This window comes from Pipistrellus kuhlii, unplaced genomic scaffold (genome assembly GCF_014108245.1).
Source record: "Pipistrellus kuhlii isolate mPipKuh1 unplaced genomic scaffold, mPipKuh1.p scaffold_m20_p_13, whole genome shotgun sequence".
NCBI classification, from domain to species: domain Eukaryota; kingdom Metazoa; phylum Chordata; class Mammalia; order Chiroptera; family Vespertilionidae; genus Pipistrellus; species Pipistrellus kuhlii.
In genome coordinates this window covers 7284531-7301613 of record NW_023425438.1, presented here as the reverse complement: position 1 = coordinate 7301613, position 17083 = coordinate 7284531, and the positions used below count along the sequence as shown (strand labels likewise).

General features: G+C 36.9%; 1 protein-coding gene across 3 annotated transcripts in view; it reads right to left on the bottom strand.

Moving 5' to 3' along the window:
- Positions 1-1741: 1741 nt before the first annotated feature.
- Positions 1742-17083, bottom strand: part of HEATR5B (HEAT repeat containing 5B) — a 62529-nt gene continuing 47187 nt past the window's right edge. For 2 of the 3 annotated variants that reach the window (XM_036434741.2, XM_045580518.1), the window contains 9 exons: positions 15704-15941; positions 14557-14811; positions 11820-11947; positions 9868-10012; positions 8639-8905; positions 6673-6897; positions 4888-5039; positions 2953-3166; positions 1742-2506 (listed from right to left, as the gene is read on the bottom strand). In XM_036434741.2, the coding sequence (XP_036290634.1) occupies positions 2202-2506; positions 2953-3166; positions 4888-5039; positions 6673-6897; positions 8639-8905; positions 9868-10012; positions 11820-11947; positions 14557-14811; positions 15704-15941 (1929 nt within the window). In that variant the 3' untranslated portion in view covers positions 1742-2201. The remainder of the gene's footprint in view (positions 2507-2952; positions 3167-4887; positions 5040-6672; positions 6898-8638; positions 8906-9867; positions 10013-11819; positions 11948-14556; positions 14812-15703; positions 15942-17083) is intronic. The other variant, XR_006741378.1, reaches the window with a different exon arrangement.

The following is a 17083-nucleotide window of genomic DNA, read 5'->3' as shown; positions in this document are numbered from 1 at the left end:
AGAAACAAAGAAACAGGGCACAAATTAAAGAAACGGAGGAAAGCAAATGGATATAGAGTTCAAAACCACCGTTATAAGGTTTTTCTTTTTTTTTAAATTATTATTTTTAAAAATATATTTTATTGATTTTTTACAGAGAGGAAGAGAGAGGGATAGAGAGTTAGAAACATCGATGAGAGAGAATCATCGATCAGCTGCCTCTTGCACACCCCCCACTGGGGATGTGCCCACAACCAAGGTACATGCCCTTGACCGGAATCGATCCTGGGACCTTTCAGTCTGCAGGCTGATGCTCTATCCACTGAGCCAAACCAGTCTCAGCGGTTATAAAGTTTTTCAAGAATTTTCTAGAAAAGGCTGATAAATTTTAGTGAGACTCTAGAGCACATGTGTCAAACACAAGGCCCGCGGGCCAAATCCGTCCCGCCAGGCCTTGCAATGTGGCCCGCACCGCGCTGTCATCACTGCACTCCGCTGCGTTTCCATCACAATGACAGTTTATGACTGTTCAGTAAACCATTCGGCCTGCGATTTAGGCTGCATTTTAGATTTTGGCCCCTTCTCTGATTTGAGTTCGACACCCCTACTCTAGAGGATATTAAAAAGGACCAACTAGAAATTAAGTATACACTGACTGAAATAAAAATAATATACAGAGATCCAACAGCAGACTAGGAGATTGCAAGAATCAAGTCAAAGATTTGAAATACAAAGAAGCAAAAAACACCTAACCAGAAAAGCAAAAAGCAAAAAGAATCCAAAAATATGAAGATCATGTAAGGAGACTCTGGGGCAACTTCAAGCATACCAACATCCGAATTATGGGGGTGCCAGAAGAAGAGAGAGAGCAAGATACTGAAAACCTATTTGAAGAAATAATGACAGAAAACTTCCACCACCTGGTGAAAGAAATAGACTTACAAGTCTAGGAAGCAAAGAGAACCCCAAACAAAAGGAGTCCAAAGAGGACCACACCAACATACATCATAATTAAAATGCCAAGAGCAAAAGACAAAGAGAATATTAAAAGCAGCAAAGAGAAAAACAATTACCTACGATTGTCAGCTGATTTCTCAACATAAACTATGCAGGCCAGACGGGAGTGGCAAGAAATATTCAAAGTGATGAATATTAAGAACCTACAACCAAGTGTACTCTACCCAGCAAAACTATCATTCAGAATTGAAGGGCAGATGAAGAGCTTCAGAGATAAGAAAAAGCTAAAGGAGTTCATCAATACCAAACCAGTATTATATGAAATGCTGAAAAGTATTCTTTAAGAAGAGGAAGAAGATGAAAAAGGTAAAGATAAAAATTATGAACAACAAATACAAATCTATCAACAAGTGAATATAAAAATCAAGTGAATAAAAAATTTGATGAACAGAATAAACTGGTGAATATAATAGAATCAGGGGCATAGAAAGGGAGTGGACTGACAATTCTCAGGGGGAAAAGGGTGTGAGGGGTACGGGAAAAGACTGGACAAAAATCGTACACCTATGGATGAGGACAGTGGGGGCAGGGGTAAGGGCAGAGGGTGGGGTGGGAACTGGGTGGAGGGAAGCTATGGGGGGAAAAAAGAGGAACAATTGTAATAATTTGAACAATAAATATTTATAATTAAAAATTATAAAAATACATACACACACACACACACACACACACACAAGCATCATTCCATAATCTAATATGAAAATAAAGAGACATATCAGAAAGGTAAAAACATTTTGAGAAATGCTAAGAAAATGTGACTTTATTCATAACATGTATATCATAAAACAGACATTTTACATTATTTTGCTAACTTCAAAATTTACATTCTGCTGTTTGACAATTAAATTTTTCATGACAGATGCTGAATGCTGACAATATCAATAGGTAGCCCAGCTACATGACACAATTGTTTTTAGCATTTAAATTTAAAAGACTGACTCAGTGTTTAAATAATAAATTAATTAATAAAAGAGAAACACTATTAGGAGAAGAATGAAAGTACATTCACCACATAAAATAAAATAAAAAATCACTCCCTCAGAACATGAAAACAACCTGAGCATTAATTCACTTAACTTAGCAAGAAGCATGTAAAACCAAACAAATGTACAAATAAAGTAAAACCTATAACCTGGAATGATACAGTGGCTATTACTAATTAGCTCCTAGTTGATAATATAAATAAAGATGAATGAAATAGAAAATTAAAAAAAACTTGTTTTTAGCTTAATTGTTGGTGCAGAATGTACGGCAGGCACTGGCTGCCTGGCAGCTGCTTTCGCTTTGCTGGCTTGGCTGGCTCGAACAGCAGTTTCCAAACGTACTTTCAACTCGGGAGCCGCTCCCATGACTGTCTTGAAAGCATGTGGATACAAAGGTCCAATATGCATTAAATTCTGGAGTGCAAACTCATGCAGGTCTTTGGAGGCTGTGTTTGCTGAAGCAAAAGCATTTTCATCAAGCAGGTAAGAAATCAAGGTGGGAACTAAAAGAGCAAGTAACTGGACTCCTGCAAAGAATAAAGTTAGTCTGAAGATCATCACGAATCTGAAAATTACAGTAAGCTTCATTTTCAAAACTAGGCATTGTAGTCTGAATCATAATAAAATAGAAGTAAACATGCAAAACCTACTTTAGACCTCAATAATAACTCATACTTAATATTAATATTTACCAAATGCCCAAGTTATGCCAAACCTGGAAACCAGGCCTGTTAAGACTGTACATTTTACATATATAGCTACCTTTCACCTTTAGTTTATCTTTAGTAAATTTTTACCATTTATCGTTGGGTTTTGCATAGCATTAGCCTTAGATTTAGTTTTACTGTTGCAATGGTCTGTGTCTAATATCAAATAAGATATATACACACACACACACACACACACACACACACACACACACACACAGATGATCTTAATTTTAGACTAGTGGCTTTTCTAAGAAAATACTTACTGTTCTGTTCTTCCCCAAGAGCAACCAATGTTTCAAGAACTTTGATTCCTTCTTGAACAGCTAAAAGTTCTGTGTTACTGGCTGGTCTGTTTCTTTCAACAGCTTTTAGCTTTTCTACTACTATTGGAGCTAATGAATGGATGTAGGGAGTTGAAAGGGCACGGTTGGAATGTTGGAAAACTGACAGGAGAAGCTGGTAACATTTGGCTTGAACCTATATAAGAAAATCATTGTATTACTTAACATGTGTGATAGTTCTTATTTACTGTACAATCGCACTGCATTTTTTTTTTGTAATCCTCACCCAAGCCCCCCCCCTTTTTTTTTAAGAGAAAGAGAGAGAGAGAGAGAAGAAGAAGAAGAGAGAAAGAGAGAGAAACATCAACTGGTTGCCTCTCGTACTTGCCCTGACAGGGAATCAAACCCACAACCTATGATTTATGGGATGAATACCCCAACCAACTGGGCCACCTGGCTAGGACACATCGCATCTTAACATATACTGAAAAGATGTGACACTGCAGAATGAAAATAGAAATGCAGGACAAATTAATGCCATTTTCTACTATTAGAAATGAAGTAGAATAATGAAACTGCTAGTATGCTAACTAAATAAAAGTAACTGAAAAGAAATTAATCAAATAAATATTACTTATAGTCTAACTGCCAAATTACCATGCTTATATAATTTGTATATTTCCATAGTTTGGAAAAGGCTAGAAACCAGACATTTTAATTTCTGCCTTTATTTCTTCTTTAATTTACCATCCCTCCTACATTAACCTATTTAACAGGAAGGCTAATAACTGAATGACGTCAAACAAAGCTATAAAAATATATTGCTCAGACACCTCACATCCATTTGAATTCCCTGGAAATGGCTGCTTATGCCAATTTAAGTTTCTAGGCCTGGGAAGTAAGGTCTCAACGGCTCCATTTTAGATTAGAAAGACTTTAGATTAATTAAAAAAAAAAAAAGAAAAAGGAAGAAAGGAAGATCCATTAACATCTGGGACAAACAGTGGAATCAAACCATTTCAGCACTTTGCTAGATGAGAAGTTGCCAAACCTCGCTGGAAATAAATACCCCGGGGATGTTTTAAAAATACAGATCTCTGATTCAGGAACACAACACTAAGGCTAGGATCATGTTACTAAACTGATTTTTTTGGATGCGTAGCAAGTTTGAGGAACATTCGTTTAGAGTTTGACATTGTGAAACAATAAAATTTATTTTCTGGAAAAACTAAAGTTTTCAATTGGTTCATTAAAACATATAATAAAATAAATTTATCTTTAAAAAGATATATATATTTTATTGATTTTTTACAGAGAGGAAGGGAGAGGGATAGAGAGCCAGAAATCACGAGAGAGAAACATCGACCAGCTGCTTTCTGCACACCCCCACCAGGGATGCGCTTGCAACCAAGGCACATGCCCCTGCAGGAATCGAACCCGGGACCTTGCAGTCCGCAGGCCAACGCTCTATCCACTGAGCCAACCCGGTTTTGGCATAAATTTATCTTTTAATGCCCTTGGTATCATTAAGTAAACAGTGAAAAATATAATCATAGATTCATGTAAAGTTTCTACCAATATAAGCCAGGGTTAACCAAATATTTTAAATATTGGAGAGTTTTTGCATATGTAAATAAATATATATGTAAGTCTTTCCTAGTGTCTGAACCTACTGATCTTTTTGAGTTTTTCTATTTAAAAGTGATAGAGCAAATACTTAGGTTTTCATTTGCTAGATCATACATTTTAATGAATCAATCTGAACTTTTCCTGACGAAGAGGAAAATTTACCGCTATGCTTGTGTCTTTCTTAAATTTATCTTTATTGTTGAAAGTATTACAGATGTCTCCTTTTTTGTTGTTTTTTATTCCCATTGACCCCTCCACCCCTCTGCGCTTGTTTTAAGTACAACTTACCCATGGGTCACATGAGTTCAATGCGTTTTTGAACCTGTTCATGCAGCCATTCTGTAATGACTGGACTCCGATTATCTCACTACTGGCAGACCACAGGAAGAGCACTATTGCCGTGAGCATGCTCACTTCATCAGGCACAGGCCTGGGATCCTCTGAAACAGATGGACAATGAATACAGAGAAATATGAAAAGAAAGCAACGTGCTGTTCCTCAAATGCTTCGGAATTCCCATCTTGAACAATAACCTCTTTCCCCCCAACAACGTTTATGTCAGTGTGTGCCTTAATTCTAATACAGTTCAGAAATAACTGTGAGTACAACTCATCTACTATCGAGGAAATAGTGGATATTTAATAGAAGTTCTATATTTAAGTCCTTTTCCCTTGTTTTTCTGGATGATACAATAATGAATGAAAAAAATTCAGGCATAAATCCTAAGAAGAACTCTACTAGGAAAAGCTTATTTAAATATGAAAGATAGCATGAAAATATAAAGTTATTTAAAAGTCATTTAACTTTTTTTGAGTTTAGGTTAATCAAACATTCCCAAACCTCTCCCCTTCCAACAAAGTAAATGATTCTGGTAAGATATTCTGAGTAATTTAAAAATCCAGAGTTGACTGTTTGTAGTGGTATTACGTTCCTATAAATTCGACACAACCATAAACAAAAAAATCTTGCACAATTTCCTAAAGACAGTACTCTTAGAATTTTAAAGAATTTCTTGCTATTTCAATAATTTATTCAGTAACAAATATAACTTAATAAAAATATAGTAAGTAATTAAAAATACAGGAAGCCAAAACCGGTTTGGCTTAGTGGATAGAGCATCGGCCTGTGGACTGAAAGGTCCCAGGTTTGATTCCGGTCAAGAGTATGTACCTTGGTTGCGGGCACATCCCCAGCAGGAAGTGTGCAAGAGGCAGCTGGTCGATGATTCTCTCTTATCGATGTTTCTAACTCTCTATCCCTCTCTCTTCCTCTCTGTAAAAAATCAATAAAATATATTAAAAAATAAAAATAAATAAAAATACAGGAAATATATCCAGTTATTCTAAAGAACAATACTATTAAACATAAAATAAGAAGCTTAAACTATTTTGTGATCACCATTTCTTCCACAGCTGAACTTTTCAACATTCTATATATGTGAATTTGGTTTAATTGGGCAACTGCTAATATGCAACCATAATCTGTACTTTATCAGAATTATAAACATATACATTTGATATGCTAACATTATCTCATAATGAGTGTACAATACAATAGTTCACTAACTTAATATAAAGAAAAAAAGGGATGTAAAATTCAAAGGATTCAGCCAATATACAATAACCTTAGCAATACATGTTAAGAACCTGAGAACTCTACAGATGAATATTACTCTAGATGAAATGAGAAAAATATATAAGTCAGAGTTTAGAATACTGCAAGCAATTTTTTTTTATCAGCAAGGTATCATTTTATATTTAAATTGTGACTACAGTAACGGGGACAATACAAGATGAGCCTGCTACATCTTTGACCCAGAAAGTAAGGAAGTGCTTAGGAAATAATAAGGTCATGTCAAACCTCCCAATACGGATTTAAGTTCCAAGACAAGGACATTTAGAGTCAATATCTAGAAAAGGGTATGAAAGTTCATATCTGAAAGATGTGACTAAAACACCTCTCTGAGCTGATTCAGTTTTATACAGCACTTTTCTCACAAGCGCATTCAATTAATTAATTATAAGGAAACAGATAGACTATAGATTAAAATTTTTTAAAGTCTGATTAGGTTACCTGGTTGTGAATATTCCAGGATGCAGGCAAGAGTGCTCCGAATGAGCGCTGTCCACTGTTTCTGAGTATCCTCAGTTTTGGCCATTGAAAGTGTCACGATATTTTTAATCCCTTGAAGAGCTGCGCTAACTGGTGGAGGAACCTGATTATCTGCAGACTTTATTGCTGTGTCTTTCAATATTCTTGCAATTAAAAACAGAATTGTGGGCAGGATTGTCATACATCCTGAAATAAAAAAAAAAAATCAGGTTACTTTATCACTATTTCAGTTCCCATATGACAGTTGATTGAATTTTTTATACTTTTTACAATTGATTGTGGTTCAATATTACTTCTTTTCCTTGTTCTTATTCAAAATGTATTGCATTACTATTACTGTAGTTCAGTGTTTCAAAAGAAAACAGTAGAAGCAGGTGCTCTCCCTCAGAAAGCACCTCCGTGCCTTTCCCTCCGCCCTCCGCCCTCACCTCCCAGGCACCTTACCATCAGCTTCCTCACTCCCAAGCTCCAAGGGCCCTTCCTTCACCTCTCTATCTTGTTTCTCAAGCCCATTTCTTCTAGGAATTACTTCCTCTACCTCTGTGATTTACCCAATAAATGTTCTCTGATCTTACTAAAGGAAGGAAGAAAGGAAAGGAAAGGAGAGAAGGGGAGAGGGAGGGAAGAAAGGAGGAAGTGAGGGAAGAAAGAAGGAGAGGGCCAAATTATTCCAAAGAAGACAGAATTATATTTTCCAACTAGCCTAGTTTTTTATTACTTCGAGTATTTTATCTATTTAGTATGCCATGCCCTTCATAACAAAAATGAGAAAGGAAGAGAGAAAAACACTAACATATACATACTTTCAGAAATATTTGAGAAACTTGTTGAATCTTGTAGCAATTCTAAGAGGTGTAATCAATCTTCAGTGTACTAAAGTCAACCTAACCAAGCCAGGTAGATGATAAATAGACCATATGGATAAGCAAAAAAGAAATGACAGAATCCTGGAATTTGCAGCTAAAAGAGCTTCAAGGTCATGAATTCAACCTCCCACTTAGTGGAAAATTCTCGTCACCTCTCTCCCATTCTGTCTAATGATGGAGAAGCCCTTCCTTTCACACCTGTGGGCTTATGTTAAGCTGGAGTTCACCTTTGTGTCTCCTGATATGATTTCTATTTTCTAAGCAGAGGGAAGTCTGCTTTCTCACTCCGCAGTTCTCTAGGTATCTGCAGGTAGCGACTCACTTTCCAGCTACAGTTTCTTTAGTTACCGTATTTTTCGGACCATAAGACGCTCCGGACCATAAGACGTGCCAGTTTTTAGAGAAGGGAAATGAAGAAAAAAAGATTCTGAAACAAATAGTGTCTTGAAATATTTTATGTGCATTAAAACCCAACATCACAGTCATAAACACATGTAATCAACCCTGTAAAGTAAACAGCAGCATTTAGAACCATTTTAGAGCCGGGCAAGCACACAGAGACCACACAGAGCCGGGCAAGTAAAAAAACTTTTTTTTTAAAGTATATGTGTAGGCTATATTTGGAGCATAAGACGCAGGGACTTTTCCCCCCCACTTCTGGGGGAAAAAAGTGCGTCTTATGGTCCGAAAAATACGGTACTTCTCACACTTGGTTGTCACTCTCTGTCAGTGTTGCTCAAGAGTGGCAACCAGATCAGAAACTAAAAAGGTCAGTAATTTCAACTTCAGTCTACCTGCTAATATTCAATGTCTTCCCTCAAGGTGTGGTTCTCTCTCTTTGTTGAAGTTTGTCTGAAACATATCTGAAAAGAGCATCTTGGGTTTTAAGTTTTTTTAAATCCTTACAGGCTCCTAAAGATAAACAAACCCTTAAAAAAAAAAAAACCTTCTCCTTTTACACTTGAGATTTAAGAGGAAAATAACAGCGCTTAAAACCAAAAGCAAGCTCATCTCTGTCTACTGTAATAGAGCGCATTTTCAAATGGTGATCAGTACTGTACCGGCAGGTGAACAAAGGGATGGTAAGTCAGAGAGAATGGTGACTATGGCTGCCACCAAACGCGCGCTTTCTTCTGACAGTCGAGTCTTCGAGGCCGTGTGGCTTGGGGAGTCTGACATCTTGGTGCTGAGATGTGGCATGTGCCGTACTAAAATGAACATCAGCAGCTCCATTGTGGCAAACACAAGAGATTTTCCAGGAACCAGACCACCGCTGTCACCTCCTTCTCCCAGCACCGGACAGGACTCTCTCTCTACGTCATCTTCATCTTGGGTAAAAGAACCTTTGGTGAAATTTCCAACAAACAACCCCACACACAACAAATAGTAGATGAGGCAATGCAGTAATATACTTGAGAAATTATTTCAAACGAATTTATCACTGAATGTCTAACTGATATTTCAGGCCTTTCTTAGAATAATTCTTTAAAAAAAATTTTTTTTATTGATTTTTTTTTTTTTTATAGAGAGGAAGGGTAAGGGATAGAGAGTTAGAAACATCAATGAGAGAGAAACATCGATCAGCTGCCTCCTGCACACCCCCCACCAGGGATGTGCCTGCAACCAAGATACATGCCCTTGACCGGAATCGAACCGGGACCTTTGAGTCTGCAGGCTGACGCTTTATCCACTGAGCCAAACCGGTTTCAGCAAGAATAATTCTTATTGGAATTCTATTCATTGAATTTCCTTTTAAGTAAAGGACACTCCATTTTTACTTAGAAAAATTTTATTAGATACTTTTACTAGAAATATATTTCATAATACGAGTAACACATATATTAAATTCAACCCTATGAAGCTGACAATTTTGGAGGTGAAAAATAATTGACTATCAGAAATTTCATTTGGTTCTTTATAATGAAAGCAAAGTCAATTGCAAAGCTTCTCAACGTATGATGAACTTTTTTTATTAAAAAATCTTCCTGGTGCCCTGGCCAGTTGGTTGGAGCACTGTTCCATATACCAAAAGGTTGTGGGTTCGATTCCTAATCAGGGCATATATCCAGGTTGTGGGTTTAATCCCTGGTCAGGGGGCATACATGAGGCAAATGAAGGATGTTTTTTCTCTCGTAGAGAAGTTTCTTTCTCTCTTTCTATTTCAAAAATCAATAAAAATACACATCCTCGGGTGAGGATAAAAAAAAGAACAAAACCCCACAAAACTTTTAAATGTTTTAAAAATTAGACTGCAATTTATGTCAAAATTATTGTAATTCCTAGTGCTTACTTAGAGTGTTTCTTTTTTCTTGCAAGTAATCCTGAGCAGCTCTTACTATCTGTTGTACAACTCCAGTAACCAGCAGCTGGACTGATGGTGGATTGCAGGTCAGTAAGAGGCGGTGCAAAACACTCAGCAACTCAACACCAATCAGCTGTTTTAAATTAATACAGATAAATTTAATTAATTTTAATTTCAAAGGATAAATGTATATTATTGCAATCTAAGAAAACATACATGTAAAAAATAAAGAAATATAATAGTTAAAATGAACATATAGGACTCTGTAAAATAAAAACATTATCACAATTCTGAGAAATGGTCATATTTTATGCCGACATATTTTCAGTCAACAAACTACTTTGTTATTTATGTTTAAATAATTTTTATATTAAAAAATGGTCACTCTCCCATTTCTTTCTTTTGCTTGAATGAAGCAGTATGCCTGAGTCCAGTAACACTACAGTTTATGATTTTCAATCTAAACTGAGCCCCCAAGAGGTGTCTACCAGAGATTCGAGGCACTTCAGGTAGACCCTGTGCATTTCACCTCAGCAGCTACTACAAATAATCACCACTCACTTTAAGCCCCTTCCACCTTCCACATCAAACCCATCCCATAGCATGGATAAAGTCCTCTAAATATTTCATAAAGAAATTAGAGAAAGTCAATTATTAAACTGTTGAGGTAAGTACTTGAACCAGAGCAAAAAAAAAAAAAAAAAAAAAAATTTGCATTAAGTGAGAGATAAAACTTCCTCAAGCATTTAAAAGTAGCATAATTCATTTAACAGTCTTATAAATTACTTCAGCCCTTTATGAGTAGAATCATAAATTGGTAATAAGGTTATCCCTTAAATTTTTAGTTTTGTCTGTTGATGAATAAATTAAAGAAGGTATAGTAACTGTCTCTAGTCTAGTTGTGCCTGGTCACCTCACAGTTAGTATGGGTTCTTAGATAAAGCCAAAACCCTGAGTAATCTATATATATATATAATATATATATATATATATATATATATATGACTAAATGACCAACCATCTGTCCATCCAACTGTCTGACTGGTACATATGACGTGCACTGGCAATCCAATATAATAAAAGGCTAATATGCAAATTGTCTCCTCAGGAGTTTGACTGACTGGATGTTTGACCACTAGCTATGATGTGTCCTGACCACCAGGGGGCGGCATGGAATGAAGGAGCAGGGGTAGGCGTGGAATGAAGGCAGGCCCCAGCTGGCAGCGGGGGGAAGGCAGGCACCAGCCGGCAGCTGGCAGCCAGGGGAAGGAAGGTCCCGATTGGCCCTGATTGCCGGCCAGGCCTAGGGACGCTGCCCGTGCACCAGGCTGCTAGTTTAAAAATGAACTTTGACTTGCACACGCGCAATACATATAACGCTCTCCGTGGCGCCAGTCTAGACAGAGTAGGAATATTCCTACCTGAACCTGTTTTCAGACATGGGCAGCTATATGTTGCTTTCTACTGAGTTTGAAGAGCCTGTAACGTTAAAGTTGTAAATACTTTATCACAAGGAAAATTACTCAAGCACTCTGAAAGTGTTTTTACTCTTAATGTGGTATATAGGGAGATATTAGAATAAGTTCAATCAATTTATCAGTCATTGTTTTTATCGATATTGTTTTTATATCATGTTTTTATTGTTTTTATATCATGTCTTTGTTGTTATATCATGTTGTTCTTATTTATTTATCAATTTATATATTATTTTCATATACATTTGACTAATTTTCTTACATCTCTGACACTTCTATTATAGAGAAAGGGTGAATAGTGATATTAAAATATTTCTTCTAATTAATTTCCTTTCAATGTGCATGAATCCGTGCAACGGGCCCCTAGTTACTATATAATATTTCATATGTAAGAAAATTATCTTAAGATAAATATGGTGAAAACAAAGCATATAATTAATGATCTACTATAAAAACAGGCTGTACCTGATCTTCTGCAATATGGGTCCGGGCATAAGGAGAATCTAGCAAGGTATGTAAGGCCTGTAGACATGCTGTAACATGCTCAGTAGGCTCCTCAGGCCTAGGGGAACAAAGGAACTGTATACTCACACCTGCAATGTACAAAATGAAAGCATTTGTCTCTATAAAACACAATTACTTTGACACCATTTTTTCTCTCTATATCTATTATTTTTAAAAATTACTTTAATATCTATATTATAAGAACCCAGCAACCTTAATGTCGTAACAACCGAAGACCGGTCACCAGTGAGACGTGTGGGTGGGCAGGGCTGTGTGTGCAGCGAGGCGCCAGGGGGTGGGTGGGGACTTGACTCTGGGTCCCTTGGCGCGGAGGGACTTGGGGGAGTCCCGTGGCGCCAGTGGGACTTGGGGGAGTCCCGTGGCACTGGCGGACCCCAGAGACAAGTCCCACGGTGCAGCAGGATCTGGGGGTCTGGGTCATGCACAATTTCGCGCGCTGGGTCACTAGTATATAAATATATTTTATTTCCGAGAGGGAGGGAGAGGGAGTGAGAGCTAGAAACATCAATGATGAGAGAGAATTGTTGGTCAGCTACCTCCTGCATACCCCACACTGGGGACTGAGCCTACAAGCTGGGCATATGCCCTGACTGGGAATCAAACCATGACCTCCTGGTTCGTAGGTCTATGCTCATCCACTGAGCAACACTGGTGGGCTTACAAATTACTTTTTAATATATACTTATTAATGACTTAGAGTTCAAAATGGTTTCCAAAATATGCAACCAAACTAACACAAATTGTAGCTTTGCCCAAATTAGGTTAATAATCAAATTGGAGGGGGAAATTCTAAGGTCGTCAAATTGATTTTAAAAATATTCAATGTTTTTTTTTTGTTTCTAGAGCATTAAAAAATAGTACATTAAGGATAACTTTAGCCGAAACCAGTTTGGCTCAGTGGATAGAGCATCGGTCTGAGGACTGAAAGGTCCCAGGTTCAATTCTAATCAAGGGCATGTACAGTGGTCGATGCTTGTCTCTTATCGACGTTTCTAGCTCTATCCCTCTTCCTTCTTCTCTGTGGAAAATCAATAAAATATATTTTTAAAAAATGATGGATAATTAAAAAATTAAAAAAAAGAAAGAAAAAAAAATAATTTCAGCCCTAACCGGTTTGGCTTAGTGGATAGAGCATCAGCCTGCAGACTCAAGGGTCCCAGGTTCGATTCCAGTCAAGGGCATGTACCTTTGTTGCGGGCACATCCCCACTTGGGGGGTGTGCAGGAGGCAGCTGATCGATGTTTCTAACTCTCTTCCTCTTTATAAAAAAATCAATAAAATATATTTTAAAAAATAACTATAAAAACTATACAATTACTTTTTATTAAATGGTTTCCAAAAAAATTTTATACCTACAAAGTTTTTAAGAGGTACAATGGATATCATGAATAACTGCTCTTAATTTGCATAAGGACAAGGTCACTGTTTTGGAAGACTGTCATATTTTCATTTATGAGACCTACTGACAAATTCTATAATTTCACATTACCAATTGTGTTCCTTTTTCATCCCAGAAAAATATAAGACGGCTAAGAGCTTCATTAGAATGTATGACATCAACAAAGAAATTCTAAATTAAAATTTATTCCAGTTTACTTTAACTTTGCATTTTATTGTCCTCAAGAAACAATTTGTTAAGGGCCAAGTGAAAAAAATATGTTATTAAAAAAAAGTTTATTTTGTTTCTTAAAAATTATTTAATATTGCTCTGTCCCTAAAGAAGATGGCTAACATTTTTAGAATACTTTAAATATATATATATATATATTTTTTTATTGATTTTTTTTACAGAGAGGAAGGGAGATAGAAAGTTAGAAACATCGATCAGCTGCCTCCTGCACACCTCCTATTAGGCATGTGCCCACAACCAAGGCGCACGCCCTTGACTGGAATTGAACTTAGGACCTTTCAGTCTGCAGGCGAATGCTCTATCCAGTGAGCCAAACCAATTAGGGCTAGAGTACTTTTTAACAATTAAATTTTTAGATTAAAAAGTCAGCTAACAACTTAGAAAATGTGCTTAAAATCCTCCTTTCCTTCTCTGCACTGCTATGTAAAACTTTTCATAGCTTTAAAATGAAAGATATGAAGGACTCCAGAATATCCCCCAATGAAACAAGCCTCTTCGCCATATTTATTATTTTGAGCTGAAGGTACTTGAGAAACAGCAGGTGTAGAAAGAGCTCTCGGACCTCCTGTAATCCACGCAGGTGATAGAAAGTCTAATGATAAAGGTGTCCTCCTTGTAACAGGAAAAGAAGAACATTCTTATCACCAGAGATGAGAGTCTATGTCAGAATAGACCTGTGTAAGCAAACCTACTAAAACAACCCTTATATTATATTCCATTAGTTTCTCCCATATATTTCCTGTCACTGTCCCACAATTTACTGCCCAAACCCCTTTGATTTGTCACAGCTCCACAATTTATTGTTCTTTGTGTAAAATGGTAGACAAGATTTTGGGCCTAACAGCTACTTCAGTTCTTCATTTTCATTCTAAAGACTTCTGTGTACACGTGAAAATACCATATAACTTTTCTCCTATTAACCTGTTTTATTGTGGGTTTCATTCTTGGACCAGCCACAGAACCTAAGAGTGAAGAAGGAAGTTTTTCCCCCTACAGATGAATTTTCAGAGTGATACATCTTGAAGTACATTAACATGGTTCACCTACCTAAAATCAGATGCATCCTATCTTTGTTAATTTCTGGTAAAGACTTAGCACTAGGCGTGGCTCCTGATGCTTGGTTTAAATTGACGGACGCAGGACGTTTTTGTAAACCAGATATGGCAGCTGCTTCTGCTGACTCTGAACATGTAAATCCTGTGCTGTTTAACCAAAGGGCCACTGCATGGAGAATTGGAGCCCAGGAATTCCGGTAGTGAAGTCTAGCTGTATCAATGGTCTCAGGAGTATAAAATGCTCCACCTATGAAACAATCAAATCAATCAAAAACATTACTTGTATTCTAATTGTTCACTCATTTATGTACAACCAACTAAAAATAGTCACTACGTACTGTGTTAGTCCACTGAGACTACTGTAACAAAATACCACAGATTGGGTGGTGTATAGTCAATGCTTATTTCTCATAGTTCTGGAGCCTGGAAGTCCGAGGCCAGCGTGCCAGCATGGTTCACCAGGGCCCTCTTCCTGATTCATCTTTTTGCTGCGTTCTCACATGCTGGCAGGGGCTGAGGAGCATTGTGGAGGGTCTATTCCTTTGAGGGGGGCCTCTTTATATGGACACTAACCCTATTGATGAGGGCTCCACTCTCACGACATAAGCACTGCCCCCTAATACCGTTACAATGGAGGTTAGGTTTTACAAGGCATTCTGAGGAGGCATAAACATTCAGACCACAGCACATACAAAAGAGCCACATAAAACTCTTATCACCTTCTCTTTTTCTCACATCCAGGGAACTGTATTGCTTCTTTCTTCTGCCATTCTTCCCTGCAGCTGTTTTCAGTACCAAACGGAGGATTTCCTGGCCTGGCCTGGCACAGGCACACTGACCAGCTCAGCGGTATACTTCATTGTGCTTTTGCATAATTACTTGTTATGCACAGTTATTTAGTTATATAGTTAGCACTATAATAGCGAGAACATTTTTGCTTTGGCTAACAAATAAGTTTAATGCTCTATATGAATTCACAAATTCAATATGGAGAATATGCTCTAAGTGAGAGAATGCCAAGTTGAAGTTCACAGAAATTTAAGATGTTATTGTAACTGTTGTTTAGCCTCCACCAATTCCATTTTGTTTAATTGCTACTTGGGTCTCCATAAAAGCACAACTCTGAATGCAGTACTTACCATCTGGAGGGAGCTGGCTGGCAAATTCAGCTGGTAAAGTCAAAAGTGCATAGTCTTTTAATGCTGCTAACCACAGGCGGCTGAGTGTGGGCAGTTCAGGTTGTACAAGTGTTATTAAACTGTCTGGTGGTAGTTCATCTATGGTACCATAATCATCATCATCATCATCAGTATTTTTAATTGCTCTTTTTGGTTTTGACTCTGCTTCCTTTTTAATATTCATAGCGACCACATATACCTAGTAAGATTGTATCAGGAGGAGAAACAAAGCATAATTTTTAAGAACTTTTGAAGTTGTAATGATTACACAGTTAAATCATTTAAAAATGGATATAAATACTACAATCTAATTTCCTGGTAACCTTAAAAGAATAATTCTAGCTGCTTTGGATGCAATCTTTTTCATTGATCTGACTTCTGAATAGTATTCCACTCACAGCATATTCCTTAGTAGAATCCTCTGAATTTCTTCTGGCTTCTCTTGTTCTACTTTACAAAGCCCCCTTTTATGTGTGTTTTTTTTCTACCATACAGCACAATTTCCTGTTTACTGCCTCCTCTTTCACAGACTTATTAGATACAATCCAGCATTCAAAGAAGATGGCTCAGGGAGGAAGAGGTCAGAAAAGGGATTTCCATAAATATCCTTCTAACCCCTTCTTACATATCCTTAAGTGATATTTAGCAATCCAGTCTTTACAACAGATAGCTAAACCAAGAATATAATTTACTAGTCACATATATTATCTGTATCCTTTCTCTCTACTTTTTAAAACCAAAAAGATGTATACTTGCAACTTCCTAAAACATAACTTTAAAGATTCCCCTTTGTTGAAGTTACTTTTGTTTGCTTTCTTTGTCTTTGTACATTCATTTAGGCTTTGGCAACTGGCACATACAAAGCTGAATTACATATCAACGAAAAAAGAAAAAAAAAGTGGAGGGGAGGGGAGAGCAAGAGTAGAGAGTAAGAAAGAAGAAAACTGAACCAGGTAAAAATCTTGAGAAAACTGATTTCCCCTACATGGTGTTATCTTTGTTGTACTCAATGAGGAAGTCTATGTATGTGCATATTCACTGTAAGCTTCTTGATGGATGGCAGGGTCTTATCTCTAGTCCTACAATGAACACACAGCTATGGTGCAGTCATTCTAAGTTCTAGACAATAATTACAGGAAACAATGAAGCTTCATTTTTGAGAAAAAGCATTCTTTAACACTGAAATGATCTATAATAGTTAGTCAGAAATACTAACCCTGAATATTTAGAAACAGAAGCCAATTAATTTTTGATGTAAGGACTTTGGATCTCGTTATAAATGTTATCACATTCATATTTTCTAGTGGTTTTAAGTTGCTTACCCCATATTTATTATTATAT